The sequence below is a fragment of the Anomaloglossus baeobatrachus genome, chromosome 1, assembly GCF_048569485.1.
Source record: "Anomaloglossus baeobatrachus isolate aAnoBae1 chromosome 1, aAnoBae1.hap1, whole genome shotgun sequence".
In the NCBI taxonomy this organism is placed as follows: domain Eukaryota; kingdom Metazoa; phylum Chordata; class Amphibia; order Anura; family Aromobatidae; genus Anomaloglossus; species Anomaloglossus baeobatrachus.
Genome location: NC_134353.1, coordinates 125,819,212 through 125,837,804, shown reverse-complemented (window position 1 = coordinate 125,837,804; position 18,593 = coordinate 125,819,212). Strand labels below are relative to the sequence as shown.

At 44.2% G+C, this 18,593-nt stretch overlaps 1 protein-coding gene across 2 annotated transcripts in view; it reads left to right on the top strand.

Moving 5' to 3' along the window:
* TEC (tec protein tyrosine kinase) overlaps window positions 1–18,593 on the top strand; it is a 270,212-nt gene that overhangs the window by 207,671 nt on the left and 43,948 nt on the right. For both annotated transcript variants that reach the window (XM_075347019.1, XM_075347018.1), the window contains exons 6-9: window positions 2,097–2,131; window positions 2,688–2,878; window positions 8,207–8,272; window positions 15,009–15,063. In XM_075347019.1, the coding sequence (XP_075203134.1) occupies window positions 2,097–2,131; window positions 2,688–2,878; window positions 8,207–8,272; window positions 15,009–15,063 (347 nt within the window). The remainder of the gene's footprint in view (window positions 1–2,096; window positions 2,132–2,687; window positions 2,879–8,206; window positions 8,273–15,008; window positions 15,064–18,593) is intronic.

Genomic DNA, 18,593 nt, shown 5'->3' with positions numbered 1-18,593 from the left:
AAAATATATCGCAGCCTGTAAACCTTCCAATAGGTTTAGCACTTTTAAAAAAAACAAACTGGGAGGACAAAAAACAGTATAGTGCAAGTTTTTAACAAATTGAATGTTAACAATTAGGAGTTGCACAAAAAGAAGTCAGCAGCACAACCCATGGACATGTGTAAAGTGAAATGTACAGATCATAACACAATACTGGAATTGAATACAAAAAAATTATTATTGTTATTGGGTACAAGCAAAGTCTGAACGCAGCCAGAGCAAACAAAGTAAATGCTCCGAAATACATAAAGTATATATTATTCACAAAACAAGTATGACAATAATCATATGAATAGAGTACAGTGGAACCTCGCTTAACGAGTAACCCACTTAATGAGAACTTCGCTTAACAAGCAAAGCTTTCTGTAAATTTGTAACCCGGTTTACGAGAAAGCTTTGCTGTACGAGCAAAATTCTCACCGCACACACTTCCGGTTCCGTACATCCACTGCGCTCTAACCCGCTCTTGCAGTCCACACAAACACACACATGTACGCACAAAATACACACAAACAAACACGCACTCACATACAGTATTATGCTCACCTTACCTTCCGTTCCATCGCCGGCCTCATGGTTCTTGTAGTCCGCCGGTACATCGCGACGAGGGAGGAATCCTCGCGGCGAACTACAAGACCCAGGAGGCCGGCGATGGAACGGAAGGTAAGGTGAGCATAATATGTGTACCTTCCGTTCCATCGCCGCCCTCCTGGGTCCTGTAGTTCGCTGCTCCAGGATGTGTATCGGCGAAGAGGCAGGAACTTCGGCTGTCAGACGCTACTCAAAGGCAGCGCGCTGGCCAATCAGAGGCTCCTGCCTTTGACGTCAGCGCTCTGGCAGTGGAAGTTCTTCCCTTATCGTGATGGTTACCAGATACACAGCCCGTACTAGCGAACAGCAAGTCCTAGTAGACCGGCGATGAAACGGAAGGTAAGGTGAGCATAATATGTGCGTGTTTGTGCGTGTTTGTGTGTGTTTGTCTGTGTTTGTGCATGTGTGGAATGGCACAATAGGGGACCAGGATGGGACATTTTAACAAGTTGTGGAACGAATTGTCTGCATTGCAATGATTTCCTATGGGAAATTTTGCTCTGCTGGACGAGTAACTTAGTTAACAAGCACAGTCCCAGAACGGATTGTTCTCGTTAACCAAGGTTCCACTGTATATGGTAGCACTTTACTATGAAAAGAGAGTGCAAAGTGGAACATACAGGGTTAAATACAATTGTATGAGACACATATATTGCACATTGCCCTAGCAGCATTTGCAAATGGAGTATGTCATTATATCGGTATAGCGTAATCCGACACCCCCATAGTTAGTATAAATATATATCATCCAGTCTGAACATAGCCAGAGCTTAAAGTGATTAACTATGGGTAACAAGTGCAAGAGTGAAAAATAAAAGGTAAAAGGCCCTGCAGGTACATATAGCAGTCATATATTGCACATAGCCCTGATATCAAGAGATGGAGTGTATCGGCATCACTGCATGACAAAGTAGAACATACCCATGATCAAAATATACCATACACAGCCCAGAAGGATAGCAGCAGAGATGTCCCCCAATACCTTGACCCCAACGCACGTTTCATGATCTTTTACAATTTGATCATTTCATCAAAGTCCTAATTATTAAAATTCAATTCGTTAAAAACCTGCACTATACTCTTTTTTGTCCTCCTAGTTCTTCTTCTGATTTTCAGAGTGTGCTATGTAGGGTGGGAATCGCTTTCTCTTCCCTATAATCTGATTTATGGATATTTGTATATTAGGTTTAGAACTTTGCACTTTCTTTCGGGTTTACTTGTGACCTTTTACTGGCACAGTTTGTCAAATCCTGGCATAAACTGCTTAATAAATGTTGCGTTAAGTGTTTCAAGAAGCTCCTCTTGGCCGTCCTTACTAGGTCTGGAAGCACTAAGAAGAGGGCAATATCAGAAGGGTCTCTTATAAAACCTGAAATTACATTATTATGTATTATCTATTTTTCCACTGTCCCTGAAGACAGGGCTGTAGACCAAATAATTACATCTTTGTATTTTCCGTTATGTAGTTCCAAGGAAACCTCCACCTCCTACGCCAGATGAGGTAAGAGAAGCAGCTGACATGCTATGTGAAGTCTTGAATTTCTTAATTCAATGAAATTAGTAAGGACATTAATGACCGTTCCAAATTTCAAGCTGTTTTGTGGCTATCTCTCCTATATTACTTTAGGCCTCTAGCAATACAATCTAGCTCTCAGTTTTCTTCCACAATCTATGCGGCAAAGCCAACAAGCACCTCCTAAATGAAATGTGCAGGTGCACGTTGCTGTGACTGCTTTACACTAGTTTACAAACAGATCTAGCTAGGCTCTGAGCGTGCTAACATATACTGTATGTGGATATTGAATATAGGAATTCTGAACTGCATTATTTCAGTTCACTTGAAAAAAACACAGCTAATGTACAAAAATATTGCCGTTTTTAGGCAAAAAAAATCACTTTCTTTAAAATAACTCTGAATATTCCTTTTAATATATTAAATACAGTACATCACAATGCCTTCAGGTATAGGCAGAACGTAGTTGTGGGTCATGTTGTGATTTTGTGTTGCACCATTACCTTCCTGCTTCACTACACTCTTAATGCCTTTCCTTTTCCAGCTAGGTCCTCCACTTCCACCAACTCCAGAAGATGATCTAGTGGACGGTCTTGAACACAAAGAAGAACTAGTTGTTGCCCTGTTTGATTTCCATCCAGTGGAGCCACATGACCTTCGTTTGGTTGCGATGGATGAATATATGATTTTGGAAAGGAAGGATGTGCATTGGTGGAGAGCAAGGAATAAACATGGGTAAGGAAACACACAGATAGTGATGAGCGAGCACTACAATGCTCGGGTGCTCGGTACTCGTTAAGAGCAGTTCGATGTGTTCTGTTCCTACTTAAGGCAGTTGAAGGTATGTAGTTAGGCAATGGAGTGAGAAGTCCTACCTTCGTGTCCAAGAAGTAGGGCAGACAGGACCAGAGTGCTCCAGAGTGGATGGCTTCAAACGTGCACACGGTTTATTTAATCCATAGGCCAAAGACATGCAGTAGTACAATACTGGAGTGGTCCGAGTAGCCGGTAATGTGTTTGACTTGTAGCTGTTTGCCCCTGAAGCCGTTACTAGTCAAAAAACTTTTGGCCTTCAGTAGCCCAAAAAGAGAGCTGCGTGCTTATTACACGGGGTCTGGAAACTATAATGGATGCCAGGAAGTGAGTTCACACACAGGGCTGCAAACCACTCCCACAGACTAGCAAAAATCTGAAGAAGACATAAACAGGGAGCAGGAAGGCTTCTGACCAGTAGGTGGCAACAGTGGATGAGCATTAATGACATAAGTTAATGATAACATTGGCAATAAGAAAACATGGAACAGCACAGGATGCTCGGATGGCCACGGCTCAAGTACCCCAGTATAATTGAAGTCAAAGGAGTACTTGAGCATTTTTCCGGGAAATCTTCGGATAAAATGCTCGAGTCCCCCGTTGACTTCCATTATACTCGGGTGCTCAAGTCGCACCCATCTGAGCATCCAACTGCTGGTTACGAGTACCGAGCACCCAAGCATGGTAGTGCTCACTAATCACTATACACAATGTATCTTATATCACTGCGCCAGATCACCCAGTGCAGTACTGGTTAAGTGGTTACAGTTAGGTCCAGAAATATTTGGACAGTGACACAATTTTCGCGAGTTGGGCTCTGCATCCCACCACATTGGATTTGAAATGAAACCTCTATAACAGAATTCAAGTGCAGATTGTAACGTTTAATTTGAAGGTTTGAACAAAAATATCTGATAGAAATTGTAGGAATTGTACACATTTCTTTACAAACACTCCACATTTTAGGAGGTCAAAAGTAATTGGACAAATAAACCAAACCCAAACAAAATATTTTTATTTTCAATATTTTGTTGCGAATCCTTTGGAGGCAATCACTGCCTTAAGTCTGGAACCCATGGACATCACCAAACGCTGGGTTTCCTCCTTCTTAATGCTTTGCCAGGCCTTTACAGCCGCAGCCTTCAGGTCTTGCTTGTTTGTGGGTCTTTCCGTCTTAAGTCTGGATTTGAGCAAGTGAAATGCATGCTCAATTGGGTTAAGATCTGGTGATTGACTTGGCCATTGCAGAATGTTCCACTTTTTTGCACTCATGAACTCCTGGGTAGCTTTGGCTGTATGCTTGGCGTCATTGTCCATCTGTACTATGAAGCGCCGTCCGATCAACTTTGCGGCATTTGGCTGAATCTGGGCTGAAAGTATATCCCGGTACACTTCAGAATTCATCTGGCTACTCTTGTCTGCTGTTATGTCATCAATAAACACAAGTGACCCAGTGCCATTGAAAGCCATGCATGCCCATGCCATCACGTTGCCTCCACCATGTTTTACAGAGGATGTGGTGTGCCTTGGATCATGTGCCGTTCCCTTTCTTCTCCAAACTTTTTTCTTCCCATCATTCTGGTACAGCTTGATCTTTGTCTCATCTGTCCATAGAATACTTTTCCAGAACTGAGCTGGCTTCATGAGGTGTTTTTCAGCAAATTTAACTCTGGCCTGTCTATTTTTGGAATTGATGAATGGTTTGCATCTAGATGTGATCCCTTTGTATTTACTTTCATGGAGTCTTCTCTTTACTGTTGACTTAGAGACAGATACACCTACTTCACTGAGAGTGTTCTGGACTTCAGTTGATGTTGTGAACGGGTTCTTCTTCACCAAAGAAAGTATGCGGCGATCATCCACCACTGTTGTCATCCGTGGACGCCCAGGCCTTTTTGAGTTCCCAAGCTCACCAGGCAATTCCTTTTTTCTCAGAATGTACCCGACTGTTGATTTTGCTACTCCAAGCATGTCTGCTATCTCTCTGATGGATTTTTTCTTTTTTTTCAGCCTCAGGATGTTCTGCTTCACCTCAATTGAGAGTTCCTTAGACCGCATGTTGTCTGGTCACAGCAACAGCTTCCAAATGCAAAACCACACACCTGTAATCAACCCCAGACCTTTTAACTACTTCATTGATTACAGGTTAACGAGGGAGACACCTTCAGAGTTAATTGCAGCCCTTAGAGTCCCTTGTCCAATTACTTTTGGTCCCTTGAAAAAGAGGAGGCTATGTATTACAGAGCTATGATTCCTAAACCCTTTCTCCGATTTGGATGTGAAAACTCTCATATTGCAGCTGGGAGTGTGCACTTTCAGCCCATGTTATATATATAATTGTATTTCTGAACATGTTTTTGTAAACAGCTAAAATAACAAAACTTGTGTCACTGTCCAAATATTTCTGGCCCTGACTGTATATGCATGTATTACCCAAAGTAATGACAAAAAAAGATTTATATGCATGATACAAGCTAATAATGTGTTATCTGAACCTAGCTGTCGTATCAGGGGAAAATCTGAATAGCCAAAAGTTGTCTAGTTTTAATAAAACTTTGTGTGAATACCTCCTATTATTGTCTGTAAGGTCTGCAAGGTATACAAGGACACAGGGTTTGGATAATGAAAGTACAGCCACATGAATTAAATGCTATATATTGCGGCCTTGATGACATTTGCAGACTAGACATAGTAAAGCCAAAGCTGGATGTCCCTGACGTGTTGTTATTGATGCTGCTGAAATTGTTACTTTAAAGAGGATCTCTCAGCTCCTCTGACATGTCTGTTTTACTGAAGAATTAAATTCTCCATAATATATAAATTATTTGGCTTTTTGTCTTATGACTGTGTGTTGGGCTGTTCCTTTGCTATTTTTCCTACAAATTTATGAAGAAATTGACATCTGGGTGTCACCAGTTGGGGGCATGTCTGATATTGTCCAATCAGTGCTGCCAGTGTCAGGATGTGAATGGACACACCCCTTTGATAAGCAGAATAGAAACACCCAGTTGTCAATTAAAGAGAATCTGTCACCAGGTTTTTGCCATCCCATCTGAGAGCAGCATAATGTAGAGACTGAGACCCTGGTTCCAGCAATGTGTCACTTACTGAGCTGTTTGCAGTGATTTTAATAAAATCAATGGTTTCTCTGCTGCAGATCTAGCAGTTATACAGGGCTCATGAATATGCTGGACTACCTTGCAGCACGCTGATTAAACTGTGATTTTATCAAAACTACACTAAGCAGCCCAGTAAGTGACACATCGTTGGAATCAGGGTCTCTGTCTCAACGTTATGCTGCTCTTAAATTAGGTGGCAAAACCCCGGTGACAGATTCCCTTTAATCAGTACTTTTCTATGGGGAATACCAAAGGAGTGTCACAATTCAATGTTGTATTCTCCATTAAATATCAATTCTGGATGATGTGTTCTATAAGTATTTACAAAAACAGACATTTCAGAGGAGCCAGCAGGCCCTCTTTAAAGAGGTTTCCCATTATTATAAAGCACATTTTATACAGGAACAGAGTGGTGGGAAAGAAAATGACCATATTCATCTACCGTTCTGGACCTGCTCCTCAGTACTTTGCACCATATTCGCTGAAAGTCTTCTGACTACTTCTTATACCAGTGAGGAGTTGTCAAGTGACCACTGCAGCTAATCAGTGGTCCTGATTGGCTGCAGCATTCACATTGTGTCCAAGCCATAAGAAAAAACTTCTCTTGATTCAGATAGAATGTAAAGGCTGCAGCCAATCAGCAGTTATTTTACCCATCCTACAGAGCTACAAGACTGGTTTTGGGACGTGGGTGGCCCAGGATGGGGGTGTACCAGCAGTCAGGTCATTTTCCAACCATCATGGACCCATTTAGTGTGTTACCCATCTTTTAGAGCTAGGAGACCGGTCTTGCGAGGGGGGGTTCACAACATGGGGGGCTACTGCCAGTCAGGTCATATTCCGACCATCATGGGCCCATTCCTTCAGAGCCAGGAGACCAGTGTTGGGAGGGGGGGTGCACAGTATTGCGGCATAACGATGGTTAGGTACCGTAATTTTCTCACCATCATGCGTCCATTTAGTGTGGTACCATCCTACAGAGCCACAAGACTGGTGTTGGGAGGTAGTGCGCACAGAATGGGGGTGTACGAGCAGTCAGGTTATTTTCTGACCATTATGGACCCATTTAGTGTGTTACCCATCTTTCAGAGCTAGGAGACCGGTCTTGCGAGGGGGGGTTCACAACATGGGGGGCGTACTGCCAGTCAGGTCATTTTCCGACCATCATGGGCCCATTCCTTCAGAGCCAGGAGACCAGTGTTGGGAGGGGGGGTGCACAGTATTGCGGCATAACGATGGTTAGGTACCGTAATTTTCTGACCATCATGCGTCCATTTAGTGTGTTACCATCCCACAGAGCCACGAGACTGGTGTTGGGAGGTAGTGTGCACAGGATGGGGGTGTACCAGCAGTCAGGTTATTTTCTGACCATCATGGGCCCATTTAGTGTGTTACCCATCCTTCAGAGCCAGGAGACCGGTGTTGGGAGGGGGGTGCATAGTATTGCGGCGCAACAATGGTCAGGTAATTTTCTGACCACCATGGGTCCATTTAGTGTGTTACCATCCTACATTAAACAAAAAGTGCAGATTTTGCCTTTATTTGATTTTCTAAAATGTCCTACAAGGAAAGTCAATGTATAAGGGCACAACTTTCAGCAGTGGGGAATGTTTCCATTCATTTCTGTTGGTTGAAATTGTGTGATTCTTACTTGGCCGTATATTACTCTGCAGGAATAACCGTCATCTGCACTTTTTTTGCATCTGTTCTGAGTTTGCACACACATAATGTATTCTTATGGACACGTTATTCATAGTCCTATTGTTCTTATCTCTAAAATCACAACTATATGCATTTGCTCCAGTTCAGAAAATGACACGCCAGTTGTTAATATAGGTGAGCCGCAATTTCACTTCCTCGTTGTCACATGTTATACATGGCCATATGCCCACGGTTTGCTTCAACCATTCATATAATGGAAAATGTATACTTTCAAAGCAAATTTATTTACTTCAATACATGAGCGATACTTATAATTTGTGAAATGGGTTTAGTGAGACAAACCACATAGGTTAGATATGACTGTTCAACATTTTACTTCTACCTATTTTTCCAACAGCTGGAAATTATGCAAATTATGTCTATGTAGAACATTTCTTCCCGTAACTGTTTTTTTTTTCTGCTGATTCAGGTACGAAGGTTATATTCCTAGCAACTATGTGACAGAAAAGAAACAAGATAACTTAGACCAATATCCGTAAGTATTGTTGGAGGGACATATCTACAAATCTAATAACTCTAACATTGAATTTTTTTACCCATTACTGCTCACGCCTGGCAGGCCGAAACTCTGCTTCCAGGGCTTCCTGGCAGCTGTGATTTTTTGACAAATCAGAGCTGTCATTAGATCCTTATATTACCCTGATTTCCACCACACCAGGGCATTCAGGATGAGCCGGGTAAAACGCCAGGATTGGCGCATTTAATGGATGCGCCTGTTCTGGGGCGACTGCAGACTGCTGTTTTTAGGCTGGGGAGGGCCCAATAATTATGGGGCTCCCCAGCCTGAGAATACTAGCCCTCAGCAGGCTGCTTTATCTTGGCTGGGCATCACAATTGAAGGGACCCCATGCCATTTTTTTTTAAATTAAGTTACATTTAAAAAAATGCATGGGGTCCTTTGTATTTTGATACACAGCCAAGATAAAGCACACAGCTGGGGGCTGTTTCCTAAAGCTGTCTGCTTTATCTCTACTGGGTATCAAAATACGAGCAACCCTATGCCATTTTTTCCAATTAGTTATTTTTACACTCCAATTTGGGATCCAGACAGCTTAGTGTAAGAGCAAACAAACACAGACACTGGCACTCCGGCAGTCTGACTACAACCAATCATAGATGTCGTCACAGAGGGTGGGCGGGTGAAGCAGTGAATATTCATGAGATTTCATGACCAAACCTGGAAGCAGTGTTACAGCTGTGTGGAAACTCAGTAAGTATAATTGTCCTGCTTTAATCCTCATTTTGCCTCCTTTTGCAGTTGCCTAGCCCTTAAAAACAACATTTTAAAACATTTAAGATCGAGTCCTTTAAGGGTGCTTTACACGCTGCGACATCGCTAACGATATATCGTCGGGTTCACGGTGTTTGTGATGCACATCCGGCGTAGTTTGCGACATCGCAGCGTGTGACAGCTAGGAGCGACGATCAACGATCGCAAAAACGGCAAAAATCGTTGACACGTCGCTCCAAATCATAATGTATTTGGTGTTTCCGCAGGTTGTTCGTCGTTCCTGCGGCACCACACATCACTGTGTGTGACACCGCAGGAACGACGAACATCATCCTACCTGCGTCCATCGGAAAAGAGGAAGGAAGGAGATGGGCGGCATGTTCCAGCCGCTCATCTCCTCCCCTCCTTTTTCATTGGGCGGCCGTTTTGTGACGCCGCTGTAACGCCGAAGGCATCTCCCCCCTTGAATGAGGAATTGTTTGGCAGCAACAGCGACGTCGCTGAACAGGTATGTGCGTGTGATGCTGCCGTAGCGATATTGTTCGGTACGACAGCGATCACCACATGTCACACAAACGACGGGGGCGGGTGCTATCGCTCGCGACATCGCTAGCGATGTCGCAGTGTTTAAAGCACCCTTTAGACTTATATGTGGTTTGGGGTTCGGGTCAAGTCGGGTCCATCTCTAATTAAGAGTAATCACATGATTTGTAAATGCATTGTGATATGTCGCAGACATTGGGGAATCAATGCCCTTCGTATTCCACAGTTAAGAACTGGGTTGCCAAATTTAAACGGGCCACTTCAGCACCAATGATGAGGAACGTCCTGGACGACCGAGAGTGGTTGTTGTTCCAGAGATCGTCGATGCAGTGCACAACCTCATACTGGAGAATCGGCGAATTTCAGCTAAAGCAATAGCAGACATGGGGTTTTCCCATGAACGTGTTTGTGTCATTATCCATGAACATTTGGACATGAGGAAGCTATCTGCAAAGTGGGTCCCCAAATGTTTGACTACAGATCAGAGAATCATGCGAGTGAAAACTTCCAGGTCCATTTGTTAGCGTTTCTGGACTGATAAGAACTTCCTGGATCGACTGGTCACTATGGATGAGACCTAGATTTATTTGTATGACTCTAAAAACAAGGCACAGTCAAAAGAGTGGAGGCACAGTGGTTCTCCTCGTCCAAAGAAGTTCAGGGTGCAAAAATCAGCCACTAAGTTGATGTCGTCTGTGTTCTGGGATAAGGAGGGCTAGTGGACTACCTTACAAAGGGTTCCACCATCAATGCAAGGTATTACATTGAACTTTTGGACCAATTGAAGGTATCTCTGAAGGCCAAAAGGCGCAGCAAGCTGTCCAAAGGAATCTTGTTTCTGCAAGACAACGCCTCCGCTTACACTGCCGAAGCAACCACGGTAAAACTGGCAGAGCTGGGCTTCCAGCTGGTTGACCACCCACCTTCTTCACCAGATCTAGCTCCCTCTGAATATCATCTGTTTCCAAACCTGAAGAAACACCTCAAGGGTACCAAATTTCACACAATTTCTGATGCCATGACTGCTACGAATGCCTGGTTTGAGGCACAACCGAAATCCTTCTTTTTGCTAGGTTTACAGAACTTGGAATACCAATGTAACAAGTGTGTTGATACCTCCCAAAAACAGTGTCAAAAGCATATAGCACAATGCATTCCTCCAAGTCATCAAATCTAAAACCTATTATTCCCAAATGTTGCAGAATGGCGCATGTTAAAGGTTTCACAGCCAGGGCAAACAACAGGGGCCAAAACACACATCCCTGACATGCCCCGCGGCTGCCCGCACTGCAGTATCAGCAGCTTCTTACACAGCAGTGCGGGCAGCCACGGGGATGACGAGCGCTGCTGTTAGGAGGTTAGATGAGATCATTACCTGCTGTGACGATCTCCTGCACTCCTGACGTCAGCGCTGTCACTCGCCTTCCATTGCCGCCGCGTTCTCACGTCACATCTCGTGGGCGGCCCAAGACTGTCACTAGGGGGTGACGTCACATTCTCCCCAATACTGCTGAGAGCGCGGCGGGCATAGAAGTCAGTGACAGCGCTGACGTCAGGAGAGGAGGAGATCGTCACAGCAGGTAATGATCTCATCTAACCTCCTGACAGCAGCGGTCATCATCCCCTGCAGTGACCTGGGCTGACCTATTGATGTTAGCCCAGGTCACTGCACTGCTCTCCCAGCCAATGGGGAACATTCTGTTCTTCATTGACTGGGACAGTGACTATGGTATGGATCATCGTGGGACCCCCTTATTAAATTACACCGGACCCGGATTTGATTGTTCTTTTCAATAAAATGGTAAAAGAAGGAATGTTTTGGGGAGTGTTTTTTTCAAATAAAACTTTTTTTGTTGTCTATTTTTTTTTTCTTACTGACTGGGTTGGTGATGTCAGGTATCTGATAGACGCGTGACATCACTAACCCCAGGGCTTGATGCCAGGTGACATTACACATCTAGTATCAACCCCATATATTACCCCGTTTGCCACCGCACCAGGGCAGCGGATGAGTTGGGGCAAAGCGCCAGGATTGGCACGTCTAATGGATGCGCCACTTCTGGGGCGGCTGTGGCCTGCTATTTTTAGGCTGGGGAGTGTCCAATAACGGTGGACCTCCCTAGTCTGAGAATACCAGACCACAGCTGTCCGCTTTACCTGGTGATCCAATTTGGGGGGACTCCACGTTTTTTGTTTAAAATTGTTTATTTAATGTAAAATAACAGCATGGGGTGCCCTCTGTTTTCAATTACCAGCCAAGGTGAAGCTGCCAGCTGTGGTCTGAAGGCTGCAGCCATCTGCTTTACCCTAGCTGGCTACAAAAGATATGGGGGACCGCACGTCATTTTTTTTTAATATTTTTTTTTAATTCATCTATCCATCTTTCTATCTATCTATCTATCTATCTATCTATCTATCCATTATCTATCTACCTGTCTATCTGTCTATCCATCTATCTATTTGTCTAATTATCTATCAATTATCTATTATCTATATTATTTATTGCTGTTAAAGCATTAAAAAATGCAGGGACCAACCTGCAAAAAATGAACCAAAAACGCGGTAAAAAACGCATGCGTTTTTCGGTGCATTTTTTTAACGCAGCTGCGCTAATCCTTCACTCTCAAGAAATTTCTTAAGAAATTTCTTGAGAAAAATCCTTTTTCTAGTGCGCACATAGCCTAAAGGGGTTTTCCACTACTTGGACAACCCCTTCTCAACCTGAGTGTTTTCACCCGTTAAAATAACACCACTTATACTCACTTCTGGTACCGGCGCCATTCCAGCGGTTTCGGCATCTGCTCTCTCGGTGCTCACATGAGGTAGTTATGTCACGCAAGCCCTGCGTCCAATTACCGTCGGCTTTACTGTCCCCTCCTTCGAATAAATCAATAATCAAGAGGACTAAGCGGCCATTGTTATGATGGGGAGAATGAATCCGGCGCTGATTGGGAGCAGGACTCGTGTGACATAACTGCCTAATATGAGCCCTGGGAGGAGAGCGAATGCCGACACCGCTGTAAAGGCATCGGTACAGGAAGTTGAGAAGAAGCTGTAGGAGTAGCGCACAAGCCCATTAAAGAGAATCTATCAGTATTTGCTACATCATCTGATGACATCATAACATAGGAAATGAGATTTTGAATCCAACCGTGTATAACGTTTGTAGCCGTTCTGTCACAATCAAAGAATTGCTTTTTAAGCATGTAGCTGAGCCCAGTGAGCTACCCCGCCCACACCAATCCCTCAGTAGAGATTGTGCATTGACTGGGAAGTGTCAGTCACAGCAGGGGTATGTCAGACTGGTTTGCAAATGAGTTTCTAGTCCTCTAATGTTAATCACAGGGTTGTAAAGCCATTCGATTATGTAAACAATAGCTCACATACAGATAAGAGAAGCTCAGTTGCTTTTTGTTTTGTAACTCTTAAGCTGGTGTCACACACAACGACAACGACGTCGCTGCTACGTCACCATTTTCTGTGACGTTGCAGCGACGTCCCGTCGCTGTCGCTGTGTGTGACATCCAGCAACGACCTGGCCCCTGCTGTGAGGTCGCCGGTCATTGCTGAATGTCCAGCTTCATTTTTTGGTCGTCACTCTCCCGCTGTGACACACACATCGCTGTGTGTGACAGCGAGAGAGCGACGAAATGAAGCGAGCAGGAGCCGGCACTGGCAGCTGCGGTAAGCTGTAACCAGCGTAAACATCGGGTAACCAAGGGAAGACCTTTCCCTGGTTACCCGATGTTTACGCTGGTTACCAGCCTCCGCTCTTGCTGCCAGCGCCGGCTCTCTGCACTGTGACATGTGGCTGCAGTATGCATCGGGTAATTAACCCGATGTATACTGTAGCAAGGAGAGCAAGGAGCCAGCGCTAAGCAGTGCGCGCGGCTACCTGCTCTCTGAACTGTGACATGTAGCTGCAGCACACATCGGGTTAATTAACCCGATGTGTACTGTAGGAGAGCAAGGAGCCAGCGCTAAGCGCGGCACCCTGCTCTCTGCACATGTAGCACAGCGACGTTATGATCACTGCTTCTGCTGTGTTTGACAGCTAAGCAGCGATCATAACAGCGACTTACAAGGTCGCTGTTACGTCACCGAAAATGGTGACGTAACAGCGACGTCGTTGTCGCTGTCGTTTAGTGTGAACCCAGCTTAACTGCATGCTGTCCTTAGCTTACTTAGCAAAATCCTGCTGTCTGGTTCCCTTTAATTCCTTTCTTGCTGTTAGGCTTATGATTGACAATGTTATAGTTGCCAGATATGCATTTAATTCCTCTTCCCTATAATATGCCTTTTGCAAACATGTCACCTACCATATTGCACAACGTGCAGCTAGATACAGTATGCTGTCCAGAGTCCAGATGTGCATTGCAGCTGATGGTGGCCATTTTGAGCATCAAAGTTAAATGAGCACCAAATGCATGACCAGCATTCAATGTTTTGGGGGGGTCATGGGTTTCATATCATAGCATTTCTGTATGCAAGGTGTTGATTCGTATTGAATTGATGATGCCCTACAATTTTTTAATTCACTTTTTTTCTCTATCTTGTTCCGTGTTTGAGATAAAAATGCTAACTCCGTTGTTTTCCACCAGGTGGCGCTATAGGTGGTTTCATTGCGTAGCGCATGGATACTTTACTATACCTAGACACCACTTCTATTCCTATAGCTGCCGTCGTTCTCAAGTTAATAGTGGTGGACAGGATATGGGTGGACGCACTGTGTATGAATTTCCCTTCTGTGTCTGTGACATTCTAGCAAATAGCCTCCAGTCATTTCTCCTTCCTCATAATATTGTGGCTTCCTAAACATACGCTTGTTATGTGCTTGTTCCTATATATACCCATATTTTTTGGACTATAAAATTCCCTTTTTTCTCCAAAAATTTGTAAGGAAAGTGGGGCAAGCGTCTAATAGTCTGAATGTGCCTGGCTCATAGTGGAATTTTTTTAGCCACTAATATTTATATAGGTTGGTTATCATTGTAATCGTACTGACCTGAGAATCATATTTTCAGGTCACTTTTACAACACAATGAATTCCATAAATACAAAACTTGAAAAACGATGGCAGAATTACTTTTTTTCACCTTTTCACTCCACTTGAAATTTTTTTCCCGTTTTTCAGTTAGTTATATGGTAAAATAAATAGTGTCATTCATCCCGCAAAAAAACAAGTCCATTCACCTATGAAACGTTTTAGCTCTTGGAAGACGAGAAGGGGAAAAAAACAAAAACTCAAAAATGAAATGAAAAGTTGTCTGTCTAGTGATGAAGAGGTGAAATAATTAAAACTAAGATAAAGCATCTTTATAATTTGATTTTTCTAGCGGACAAATAGTCATTGTTTTCTGCAATATATGCAATGGAATTGGAAGTCGAGGTATTTCCATTATACCATAATAATTAATATATATATATATTTTTGCAGATGGTACAGCAGAAATATAAACAGAAATAAAGCAGAACAGCTTCTTAAAATGGAAGTAAGTATTAAGAAACTGCTATGGTATCAGCTAAAGGGGTTTTCCAATTTCAGCATAGTGGATTTCAGACTATGTCAGGCATATATAACAACAATACCAGTTATACTCACCATGCCCAGGTCCATTGATGGCCCCTGCCACTGCTCAGGCCTTGGTGTATTTGCCATTCACTGGCCTTAATCGCACAGCTGATGTAGAAGGCACAAACCACAGAACTCAGTGAAGTACCAGATGGCTGTATTATTCTATATTCTAGTTTTTGCTGAAAGTGGAAAATCTCTTTAATATTTCTGGAACAAAGAGTCACTAGAAATAATCTTAGTGTTCAAGTGTAAACCCATAAAGAATTATCTATATAGTAACAAAATTAAATTTTCTTGTTGTTATGTAATTAAAAATCCTTTATATGCACATATTTTGCTTTACTTGATTGAATTTTACAGCTTTCGTGGATTATTATGAATACAAATAACTAATAGTCTTCCTGAGTCTCTCTCTGATTTTACTGATGTGTTAGAGGGGGATGTCGGGAATTACCAGCACATAGGCCTTATGACTGCACCATAAGGTTGAGTCAGTGCAGGTGTCGCGGGCGGGGAGGAGGGTGTCAGCACACTACGCTCGCCCCCTTCTGCTCGGGTCCGGCGGCCGCTGCTCAGTGGTGGCTCGAGCCGTAGGCCGCATCCCGGGGGTTTCTCAAGCGGCACTCCTCGCCCGTGAGTGAAAGGGGGTTTGTTGGGTGTGGGGATGATTATTGTCCGTGACGCCACCCACGGTTGTGGTGATTTCACCACCGCTGCTCAGTACGGGGATCCCGGGGATGGTGATGCGGAGCAGCCAGGTGTTGTGTTGCCCCTCCGTGGGCAGGGGTTGGTGATCCCGGGGCCCGGTGATGGTTTGTGAGGTGCGGGGCCTGGTGGGCGCAGGGACGCGGGGGCAGCGCTGTGCCTTGCGGCACTGTGGTACTCACTCAGCCTGAGACATGGACACAGTTTGTACGGTAAACCAAACGGCTGGTAGGACGGTCCCACAGACGGCTGCACCTGCACTCCTGGTAGGTGACGGTGATGTCCCTCTTCCTTGCACCTATGGTTGACTTGTGGTAGCGGTGGATTCCCTCCGGTTACCCGCTCCCCGGCTTCAATCTGGGCCGGAGGAGCCCTACACTTTGCCCGCAGGCGCTGGCCCTGAGAAACTGGTGCCGTGGCGGTGGCGGTGTCTCTCCGATTCGGGTTGGGCTGTTGCCTTCAATCGGGACTTGGTTGTTGGGGGATCTACGTCCCCTTCACTGACGGATTTGGCAAATTTGGCGACTCCTAGCCTTGCCGGGGTCCGAGAGGCCCCTGCCCTGGTGCTGACTGTCCTTCGGAACACTGCTCCAGACCACCGGGCACACAGTCAACGGGGTCCTTCCAGGAACTTCCAAACGGTCCCCCTCCAGACAGTCACCGCCGTCGCTGACCTTGCTGATCTGGCCCTCCACAAAGCTGGACCCTTCAGGCTTTCTTTCTTTACTGTCACTTCACTTGCTTTCCTCCTTTACCACTTTTCTACTTTCACTGCTTGTTGGCTCTCACTTTAGCTCCTCACTCCTGCTCCTCCCTGAGCTTTCTGCCTGGTTTCTCCCGCCTCCAGAGCTGTGACCTCCTCGGTGGGCGGAGCCAACCGCCTGGCCCACCCCCTGGTGTGAATCATCAGCCTCTGGAGGAAGGCAACAAGGATTTGTAGTTTAGCTGTGATGTGCCTACCTGGAGTGTGGGGTGTGGTGGTGTTGTGACCTGTGACCCCTGGCTTGCCCAGGGCGTCACACAGGCTCTACAACTTGTCGGGTCTTGAGGGATCAGCTTTCAAAAAGTACATAAGGGATAGATGGGACGGACGAGAAAGACATATATAATGTCCCACTCTCCTGCATTTTGTAATCTTGCACCCTTTAGTGCCTTTCATTTGGTACTAAAGGGTGTTTAGCCTTGTGTTTAACCACAAATTCATTATTTCCCCCAAAAAAATGACATGGAGTCTTCCTTATTTTTTTGTAGCCAGCTAAGGTGAAGCAAACCGCGGTAGCCTGCTGACCGCAGTTGGCAGATTCACCTTGGCTGGTAAGCCAAAACAGAGGGCACCCCACACTGTTATTTTAAATTAAATAAATGAAAACAAAAAACTTGGGGTCCCCCCCAAACTGGATCACCAGCCAAGGTAAAGCGAACTTGGACTTGGGTGAAACATTTTGGATATCCTTTCACAAGCTTCTCACAATAGTTAGTAGAAATTTGGGCCCATTCCTCCTGACAGAACTGGTGTTATTGAGCCATATTTGTAGGTCACGTAGGATTAAGATCAGGGCTTTGTGATGGCCACTCCAAAAACAATGACTTTGTTATCCTTAAGCCACTTTGTAACCAGTTTGGCAGTATGCTTCGGGTCATTGTCTATTTGGAAGGCCCATTTCAACCCAAGCTTTACGTTCCTGGCTGATGTCTTGAGATGTTGCTTTAGTATTGCCACATAATCTTCTTTCCTCATGATACCATCAGTTTTGTGAGGTGCACCAGACCCTCTTGCAGCAAAACAACCCCACAACATGATGCTGTCACCCCCGTTTTTCACAGTTGGGATTGTGTTCTTAGGCTTCAAAGCTTCTCCCTTTTTCCTCCAAATGTAATGATGGTCATTATGGGCAAACAGTTCAATTTTAATTTCATCAGACCACAGGACAAGTCTTAAAAAAATTCCTGTTCCTGTGTGCATTTGCAAACATTAATCTGGCTTTTTTATGTTTCTTTTGGCGTAATGATTTCTTTCTGGCAGAGTGGCCTTTCAGCCCATGTTGATACAGTACTTGTTTCACTGTGGATAATGACACTCTTACCAGCTTCCACCAGCATCTTCACAAGGTCTTTTGCTTTGTTCTTGGGTTGATATGCACATGTCTGACCAAAGCACATTCGTCTCTGGTACACAGAACCCGTCTCCTTCCTGAGCAGTATGATGGCTGGACATTCCCTTCTTGTTTGTACTTGCGTATAAATGTTTGTACTCATGAACGAGGCACCTTCCAGTATCTGGATATTTTACCAAAGGATGAAACAGACTTGTGCAAGTTCACAATTCTTTTCCTGAGATCTTGGCTGACTTCTTTTGACTTTCCTATGATGCTTTACAACGAAACAGTGTGTTTCAGGTCGCATTGAAATACATCCACAGGTGTGTCTTTAATTAACACAGATGTTGCCAGTAAACCAATGAGAAGCTTCTAAAGACATATCATCATATGGGCTGCCCCATATTGTTTAAAGGCACAGTACTCTTAGTGTGTGTAAAACTTTTGACTTTGCAGAAAGTAATATCTGTGTGTGTGTGTATATACTGTATATACAGTATATATATACTGTGTATATAATTATACTGTATATATAGCAAAAGGGCACACATGCAAACATATATATATATATATATATATATATATATACATATAATTATTATTAGCACACTTCCCTTTATGAAGAAAAAACAAAAAGCCAGCACCA